General features: G+C 38.6%; 2 protein-coding genes across 2 annotated transcripts; one reads left to right on the forward strand and one right to left on the reverse strand.

The window, feature by feature from the left end:
* Positions 1 to 298: 298 nt before the first annotated feature.
* Positions 299 to 2438, forward strand: CBG13359 (the record flags this gene model as incomplete). Its single annotated transcript, XM_045241872.1, has 8 exons — positions 299 to 310; positions 357 to 509; positions 558 to 867; positions 971 to 1393; positions 1462 to 1511; positions 1569 to 1672; positions 1717 to 1979; positions 2029 to 2438. 8 exons carry the CDS (start codon positions 299 to 301, stop codon positions 2436 to 2438), a joined length of 1725 nt encoding a protein of 574 aa, XP_045095169.1.
* Positions 2439 to 3764: 1326 nt separating this feature from the next.
* On the reverse strand, positions 3765 to 9736 carry CBG13358 (the record flags this gene model as incomplete). Its single annotated transcript, XM_002629949.1, has 9 exons — positions 3765 to 3908; positions 4337 to 4474; positions 5221 to 5351; positions 6546 to 6801; positions 6847 to 7014; positions 7072 to 7238; positions 7286 to 7400; positions 7904 to 8106; positions 9733 to 9736. 9 exons carry the CDS (start codon positions 9734 to 9736, stop codon positions 3765 to 3767), a joined length of 1326 nt encoding a protein of 441 aa, XP_002629995.1.
* Positions 9737 to 9803: the final 67 nt, after the last annotated feature.

The following is a 9803-nucleotide window of genomic DNA, read 5'->3' on the forward strand; positions in this document are numbered from 1 at the left end:
ACCACGGCCTAGATATACTAGTCTACTTTAAAAATAAGATCCAGGTCGTTTCTTCCCCTATATCCTTTTCACCCTTTTTCGAGGGCTGATTTCTTGTTGATTTCAAACTTAAGAAACATTAATTGAGGGTAGAAATAGAACAGGGTGTCACATGAAAATTTACTGATGCTCAAAAGCTTTAAAATATAATATAGTTGCGTGGCCTCGAAAAGGAGAAAAACTAGATCAACACTGTGACATTGGCATCTTGTCGCCACAATTCGCTCTGTTTTTTCAGCCTTTTTTCCAACTCAGCGCGATGATAGAGAAGGTTAGTTTCAAAAAGAGATAAACCTTCTTGAAATTCCAGATTTCAGGTTTCATTCGAATCGAAAATGCGAATGAAACTTCTCATCGTTTGTTGTCTTCTGACATTCACAACTGCCGATGAAGGCGATGAAAGCTTTAAGAAGATGTGTGAATTCTGGAGTGGCGCTCAGAAAAGTTATCGTGAGAGACTAAGTTCTAAGGTATGTGTAAGAATATTGCAATCTGGAAATCTGGAAATCTGACTTCAGGCCATGGAAGGCGACAAGTGTTCAATGGTTTTCCCAGTGGTGTCTGCCAATGAAGGCGAGGCCAGAAGATACTGTGAGGAAAATGTGCCATTTCACATTCTAAATGTGAAAATTGACAAATCCACGACAACTTGCGATGCTGAAGCTACACTCAAATGCGAACAAGGATGGGTTCAGATGTTCGGAAGATGTTATAAAATTGAAAAGAAAATGATGAAACGGGATTCGGCTGTGGAGTACTGTGCCACTTTGAAACCAAAAGCAAGAATCGCTTTCATGCATAGAGAGGCATTGCCATTCAGAATCAATGGTTAGTTAGGAAACGGATTTCAGAGTGAAGGAATCTTGAAAGTCTTTAGGAATGACTAATCCCCAATAATTCTAGATTCTTCTTTTTTATTCAAAAATTCCAGACTACTTCTCTAAAGTGTCTCGTGTCTGGATCGATGCTAGTGAAGCCATCACCAATGACCTGACCTACGTAAAAGGCGAGAACCTTCTTCTGGCTCTCGACGGATACAAATACGCTCTACCGAACATTGCTCTTGCCAAAGTTCCTTCCGATGAAACTGCAATGGCTCTCTGTGAATACACTCCTACTATGAATCAAGCAGAGAGTAATTACTTGTTGAGAAGATACGGAGAAATCTATCATACGATCCTTTTCACCCCAGACAGAGCTTATGTTCGAACTGCCAGCAGTTTGCAACGTAGCGACAATCGCAAGAGGGATAGTAACTACTGTAAAAAGGTTCTGAGACCATTCCTCCATAATGATGATATTGCTCAGTCCGCGGATCCGAATACAGATTTTTTGGAACTATTATCCAAAGATCGTGATGCTACGATTATCCGGACATCTGTCTATTCTCGTGACGATCTCTAAACAATCGAAAAAATGCAGAATGCACGGATAGTCGGGCAAAAAATTATGGTTATGATAACACTGACGGGGTGAGTATATGAAACATATTTGAAACAGTCAGTAGCGTCAGCACATCTTGATTTCAGGAAAAAGGACTTATATTCACAAAAGTTCCTCCTGATGTTTGGGCGAAAAACCAACCGGAAGAAAAGTGTGATGCAGGTAGCTGGAGTACTGGAATTGTCTTCAGGTGAGTGCTTATCTTATTTTTATAAACAAAAACGTTTGTTTCAGTCGCAAGGGAGAGCGAAGACTCGAAACGATGTCTGATGCCAGATACGCCCCCATCTATTGTCAAACCAACTTTGAAAAAGTGACTTTCGGTGACTGCCCATCTGGCTACACGGAGTATTGGAGAGCAGAAAGAAGACAAAAGTGGTGCCACAAGTTTATCAATCGAAAGGCAAACTTCGACGATGCAAATGCGTATTGTAACACAACAGAGAAGGGATTTGTCACCGGTTTCGCAGATGCCAAGGAGTTGGAGTTATTGGATCGTAAGTAACTTGATAAAAAATTTAAATTTTCGGTTTTTTTAATTTTCAGAACTGCTGGATAAAGCCATTAAAAGTGGAACAGTGTTCAAGAAAAGTGAAGGAGTGTACCTTGGAGTTCAGCGACGTCACCAGTGCATTAACAGAAAGCAGATTGCTCATAGCACAGGAGGTTTCAACCCGGACCCAACCCATCCATGTTCTAAGGAACGGTTGTTCGAATGGGTATACGGTGTTGCCGATCATCCGCCATTGTTCAAAGACTATTGGGCTGTTGAGAGTGAACCAAATTTCGTAGGTGACGATGAGCGATGCGTGGAACTGGTGAAGGGATTCCAAACTAGAAGTGGCTGGCCGACGGGAGAAATGAGCAAAAAGTTGAACGATTTGCCTTGCGACAAACAGCTGTACTTCTTCTGCGGAAAAGAAGCACCGATTAAAGTCATTGGAGTCAACGTCTGATTGCTCATACTTTTTGACTTTTGTGACTTTTGATGGCTTATTTTTTTAGAGAATAAAGTTTCTGGTAGTGTCTGGTTTTTAGATACCGTTATCCTCCGTTCCTTTGTTCTCTCTTTATCATTTGATTTCACAGTAATTTCTTAAAATTAGCAACCTGTGTTTCGAAAATTCAGAAATTCCGAAATTCCGAAATTCCGAAATTCCGAAATTCCGAAATTCAGAAATTCAAAACTTCAGAAATCTGAAAATTTAGAAATCCGGAAATTCGGAAATTCAGAAATTCAGAAATTCCCTTCTCTCTCTCTCTCTCTCTCTCTCTCTCTCTCTCTCTCTCCTCGATTTCAGTCCAGTTTCAGTACATCTGAAACGTAGCAAAAAATCACATTCTCATCTCCTTTTCTGTTATAATGTAATAGTTGAGGTCATTGTGTAATAAAAAGTATCAGTGGAGAATCAGTCACATCTTCAAAGATCGTTTGATTTTCGATTGCAAAATGAGACAAGAGAGAAAGAAAGACAGGAGATAAATGAATTGACAAGTTAAACAATGGGCTGATGAATATATAGAGAAAAAGGAAAAGCGAGATGTTGATGGGAAGGTGTTAGCCAAATTGAACACAATGGTTTCGTGTTCTGTTAGATAACTTTTCTTCCGTATTGGAACAGACAAGGAAGGTTTTTCGGGTTATTTAAGAAGTCGGATTCTTGCTAACACATAAGAAACTTACCGTATATTTATATACAGTAATCTAGCAGAAATTTGGAACACCAAATACCATGAATGCTCTGAATGAAGTGCATTCTGTATGTGCACTTTGAGCTTAATTATCTCAGTTCCTACGAGAGATACCAAGAATCTGTCAACTGACAGGTTTTAAATATCTTTTCTTGAAACCGAGATAATTGAGTCAAAGTACACTTATATGGTGGGTTTCTATTAGAGAATTCATTCTAATCTCAGAATCTCATAATCTCAGAATCTCAGAATCTCAGAATCTCAGAATCTCAGAATCTCAGAATCTCAGAATCTCAGAATCTCAGAATCTCAAAACCTCCGATTCCCCAGACATATAAAAATAGAAACATTCTTTATTTTATCTTCACCTTCTTTTCCAAAGTTTCTTCCTTTTTTTATCACCTGCATTCTTTTTATTTTTCCGAAATCATCAAACTTCAAGGTTCACGTATCACACACACTCATTTGTTTTATTGAGGCCAAATTCCTCAGGTCAAGGCATGAAATTTCAAATTTTGAAAGAAAAGCAAACACTATCTATATACATACAAAATGATAATCAGAAGACATCGTCCAAATTTCCGAATCCTCTACTCAATTATCAGACGTTTATCTTCCTTCTCTTCTGGAAACTTCGCATAGACTCCTAAAACCGGAATTCCCATTTTTTCAATAACGAATACATCTCCAGTCAGACGATCGTTAGAATCGTAGTTTTCGATTGCTTTGTTCTCCTGGAAAAATATTCTACTTTCTGGAATTTTCAGAAGCTGAGATAAACCCCTTCAAAGTTATGCAAGCTAGAGACGCAGACAACGAGACACACTGCGTCTCTGACCTCTCAGACTTTAAATGACTGTATCTCAGCTCCTAGAAGGTTTAGGAAGTTGGTTTTTTGACAGAATTACAGGAAATTTTCTGTTCTACAAGGTCATATGCAAAAACCAAAAAGAATTAAGTTTCTAGCTGACCGGCAGCCGACCGAGCTGACAGATCGGCCAACTGAACTCGGGCATTTGCTCGTCAGCATGCTAGAGAATGTTTGTGTATGCACCACGCGTACGCAAACACTCTCTGACATGACGCGCAAATGCACGAATTCGGTCGGCTGGCGGTCGGCGGTCGAAGATCCTCGTCCATCCGAAATGCAAGATTTAATTACCTCATCCACCCAAACTCCACAATTTTCAGTTCGTTCTCCTTTACAAAAATAGAAATATTGCACTCCCGATGGTCCGGCATCTAGTTTCCTTTTTACACCCTCTGCATTTTTCCAGTTTTGCTTCCATTCGCATTTTGTCTGAAAATTTTTATTTTCAGATGCTTTTAGAATTATTGGAATCAAAAATTTGAATGGTCCGAATTACCATAGAAGGATCCCCTAACTTTTAACTTTGAGCCATTTTATCTTGGTTCCTGTCAAAGATTTGAGGAGATTGTCAATTGATAAATTGTTTACATAATATCACAAATGTTTTATCAGTTGACACATTTTTGCTATCTCTTATAACAGCCGAGATAATTGAGCTCTAATTTAACAGTGTGGGGGCCCTTCTATTACAGTTTTACGGTATTAGAATTTCTGAATTTCGGAAAAACAATTGAACTCACATTTTGCAAAATACTGCACAATATCGTATCTGTGGGAAGTCGAAAATCGGAAAACTCAATCGAAAATTTCACCGAGATGACCAAAATCAAAACACACAAGGATCTCATTTTGTGAAAAAGGAAGAAGTAACTTTTTGGTGATTAAGTGATAAAAAAGGAAAGAAGAGAAATAGAGAAAAAGTCATAAAACGAAGGGGGAGGGGCAAGATGAGGGGGTGTAATTAGTGTAATACACTGTCTAAATATATCTTTAGTTTCGTGAATAGAGAAAGTGACGAGAGTACATAGTTTTAGTGCTTTACTAGACAAAAAAAACATAATTAATCAAACATTCCACTGCCTACTCAACTCCTGAAAATGGTATTCAGTCTGCGTTCGAATCGGCGCCGTTGTCAACTCGAATCCGGGAATCTCATTCAGATTCATTGGCCGCACTGCATAGGAATTCCATCCGATGACTCGTCGAAGACGTCGGAACAAATTCGGATGACATTTGAATGCGCAGATTGGGAAGGAGATTGTGTAAATGGCGGTGATGATGTCAAACAGTTGCGCGGCTTCTCCTCCTGGAAAAAAATGATAAGGGAGATGATATAATGATAATGACAAAAAAGTTCATGTTGGGAAGGATCAGATGATTCAAATAAGAAAAATGAGTCATCCTTTGTTATGTGACCCGCTCACTTTCAACTTTGAACTAATTTATCTCGGTTTCTGTCAAAGATATCTAAAAGTTGTCAACTGATAAATTGTTCATCATGAGATTAAAAGTGTTTCATCAGTTGACACATTTTTGATATCTTGCATAAGAACCGAGATAATTGAGCTCAAACTTGACAGCTCAAGGGCCCTTCTATTAGGGGTTTTTAAGTAGTACCGCGAATAAGATGGTGTTTATGGCATTCAAAAAAAGCCACTTTGAAAAAATTCGATTTGGATTCAAATGAAAATTTTTGACGAAAATCACACACTCCGGTTTTATGTGAGGAATAGGGTGAGTTAACTTTTTCAGCGTGGTATTTCTAGGTCACCGTCGTTGATGGTTCCGGAATGGTGTAACATGCACAAGATGTGTTTCTAGGTCATTTAACATGGTGCCCTAACTTTCGCTAGTTGAGTTTTATAGGCCAACAATAATTATGATCTGATATTTACATGGTGGGTTTTCTGGGTCAATTTGACATAACGGATAGTGGCCTAACTTTTGCAGGTGGATTTTTCTAGTCCACCGCAGTTGATGGTACAAAATGGTCTAACATGCTCCAGATGTGCTTTACATGTCATTTAACATGGTGGCCTAACTTTCGCAATATGATTTTTCTAGGCCACATTCAATGGTCCAGAAATTGTCTAAAACTCATCAGGTATGTTTTCTAGGACATTAACATGGTGGCTAACTTTCGCTAGTTGAGTTTTATAGGCCACTAATGATTATGGCCTAGAAATGACCTTACATTTACCTGGTAGGTTTTCTAGGACATTCAAACATAGTGGCCTAATTTTGATTTTCCTAGGCCACCATGGTGAAAAACATATATATGACCCAGAAAACATACCAGGTTAACATCAAGCCATTGATAGGCCATTTACCATGGTGGCATAGAAAAATCGACTTGCGAAAGATATGCCACCATGCGGCCCAGAACGAGAGCACTGAGCCCAGTCTAAACGGACGTTCAAAACAATTTTCGAATAAACCAAACTTCTGGGTGTCTAAAATTCTTATTCAAAATTCAACAATTTCAAATTCCATCGCTCACCTCTTCCGAACCACTTGACGACTTCCTCAAATCTCGTTGGCTTTTTTGTCATCACTCCCACCCAATATCCTCCATATACGAGAACAGCAACAGATAATATCGAAAAAACCAACATCAATAAAAGCAACGGAAAAAGCAAATGAGTGGATCGAATATTCTCCGAAATTTGATAGCGCTCACTCAAATTCGAGTTGGTGAACCATATCTCTCGAGCATTGTACTTGCTGATGTTCTTCTTGTAAACTACGGTCATCCCCTGAAAAACTCGAAAAGTTTTGGATCCCAAAAAGATCTAATTTACCACTACACTAGCTATAAATCCTATCAAAATGATAAAGATGGTTATAATGAACATGGATGGTGTCAAATATTCTACTTGGCATGGTAAATGGGGATATTCTAGAAAATAATGCATACGATTAGCCCTGTCCAGGTAGTTTCCAAGGATCATAGACATTGGGATCAGCCACTGAAAATTGGTCTTTTGAATTTATCTCCAGCCCCTCCTCCCGAATCTACCCCATACCTGCAAGAAAGCAAAAACGCATGGAAAAATGTGAATTTTGATTTTCTCGTAGTCTTTAGACCAAATCGTACCGGCTGTCCGCTCGAGCATAATGAATACGAATGAGAGACAAACCGAGTCAGCCGACGAGTGATGCACTGCGTTTGCAACAAAACACCACGCATGACCTAGAATGAGGTTTAGAAACGATTTACTTTAACAAAGAGAAACTGACTGGAAATATCCACGTCACGAAGGTGAGCAATACAAAGGGGAATGGCGATCATGGCACGACCTGCTGCCATAAGGATGAACCCGATGCAGCAATTGCAGATTAGGATTCGAAGGTTCTAGAAAAAAAAGTTAGTGGTTGAAAAATAGTTTGCCCTGTCTGTTGCACACCTGTCACTGGTTTTTTAGAAATACTGTCAAACCTGTAATAGAAGGGTTCGGAACTTTAAAACTTGAGACAATTTATCCCGCTTCCTGTTAAGGATATCAAAAATTAGTCAACTGATAAATTATTTATCATAATATCAGGATAATTTTATCAGTTGACAAAATTTTGATATCTCTCATAAGAGCCGAGATAACTGAGCACAAACTCTACAGTGTGGAGGAGGCCCATTCTTTTACAGGTTTTACGTATAAGTCACTTCACTCCTATTTCTAAGGACCTCCTTTAATCTGAAATCTGTCTTATGGCCTTAAGTTCCTTTTTCCCTAATCGGGGTGAGCCTTAAATTTTCCGAATTTTTTCGTTCTTCTTCCGGAATCACCATTATTTGCCAATCGAATTTCTCCGTGTTTCTTTGCCTGTATATCCGGATGTCCCCATCTCTACCTCCCTTACCAAATGCAGTGCACTTGTCGACATAACTGCAACAATCATACACAAATTTTCCAGCACTCCAATCGTCAACAATCCCATCTCTACACTGTAGATCAGAAAATTGCCGTCGGTGACCATTTCGGCCGGCGTAAAATTGCCAAGCACATATCTCATGTACTTCGGTGTCGACGTCACAATTTCTGACATTAGGATAGGTGAAACATCTGAAAAATGAAGCGGATTTTGAATTTTGTGAACCCGGAATTTAAGTTTCAGATTCATTGGAACGGAATGCAATGATTTCTAAAAGTGAGTCAGGAGTCGAAAAGAGCAGGTGGAATAAAAAACGGGAGGGTGGTCTTCGGGGAAAAGTTTGGGAACTATTTTTTTTAGAAAACTCGAATAGTTGTTCAAAATTTTTTTTATTAAGCATTCTAGCAAAAAAATAGAGCAAAATTTATCTTCGAAATTTCCTAAACCTCTGATCTTCTGCAACTACGAAAACTTTAATTTTCGAAAAAGAAACTCAGTTATGAGAAAACTTGAGTGTCTAGACAGGTGAATTAAGAAAAAAGCAACAGTGTTACATTTAACGAGAAAAATTATCTTTAAACAAAAATATGAAATTATGAATGATGTCAAGATTAGAAGATTTGAGAAGAAGTGAGGAAAACTTGCAACGTTGAGCCAATTTATCTCATTTCATGTCAAAAATATGAAAAAGTTTTAACTGCTATTAGGTTGGCAGGAAAGTAACTGCCCCTTGTTTTATTTATGAATAATACAAAAGCAGGATTAATCCAAGATTAGCATTATGCACCGTCGTGGTCCACGACATGTTGGCAATGTTCAGATAACTTGTGGATACAATACCTTCAAAAGCCAGCTAGCCACAAATCAAAGTATTCTTTTTTTTTGTTTTTCACACAAATGGTGCAAATTTTCGTATTCTCTAGATGAGGTTGTATCTCTCCGAATATCCAATAATCTGATAGAGCTCAGTCGGGACTATAAATAGGTGAGGGAGAACGGTCCCACTGAAGCTGCTCAGGTCTGACTTGACTGCAGGTAAAAAATGAAAAAACCTCATGTTCACGGAAAGTCACGCCGTGCATTAGCCGCTTTGGCTGGACGGTTCTCCTTTACCCCCGTTAAAGAATTGATTCAGCTCTATCAGATCATTGGTTATTCAAAAGTATACGACGTCATCTGGAGCTTAAGGACTTTAACACAATTGATACCTGAAAAAATGGGCTGGAGGGATACTTTGACTTGCCACTAGCTGGCTGTTGGAGGGATGGTACCCACAAGTTACCTGAACATTGCCAACATGTTGTGGATCACGACGGTGCATATTGCTAATTCTGGATTATTCTTGTGTTTGTGTTATTTACCAATAAAAAAATGAACAGTTACTTTCCTTCCAACCTAATAAAATAATTATCATAATATCATAAACATTTTATCAGTTGAAACATTTTTGACATCTTTCACAGGAATCGAGATAATTGAGCTCAAAGTTAACAATATGGGAGGGGTGGCCTTTTTTACAGATTTTTTTTACAGAAAAGACGGAATATCAGAATTAGGGTTGGCAACGGGGCTCTCGCTTTTACGCGGGAGCCCCGCCCGAGCGCGCGGGGCGCTGAAGTTCCTGCCTAAATTTCAAAGTGGATAGTTTGACCCTAAATTTTGCAAATATGTTCTTTATAGTTTTTTCCAGATTTCCCCAAAGTTTCATACAGACTTGTTCAATTTCCGAATGGTTTTTACCTCAGTTTTCTGCAGAATACCTGAATAGCCCCATAGGTTCGAAAAAAGGCTAACTTTTCAATTTTCGACACACTTACACATTTCTTAATCTCACAATCTTTCTCACTTCCTCAAAGTGACGTAAAATTCCAATCAACTCTTACTCATC

The sequence above is a fragment of the Caenorhabditis briggsae genome (assembly GCF_000004555.2).
Source record: "Caenorhabditis briggsae complete genome, chrII, whole genome shotgun sequence".
NCBI lineage: Eukaryota > Metazoa > Nematoda > Chromadorea > Rhabditida > Rhabditidae > Caenorhabditis > Caenorhabditis briggsae.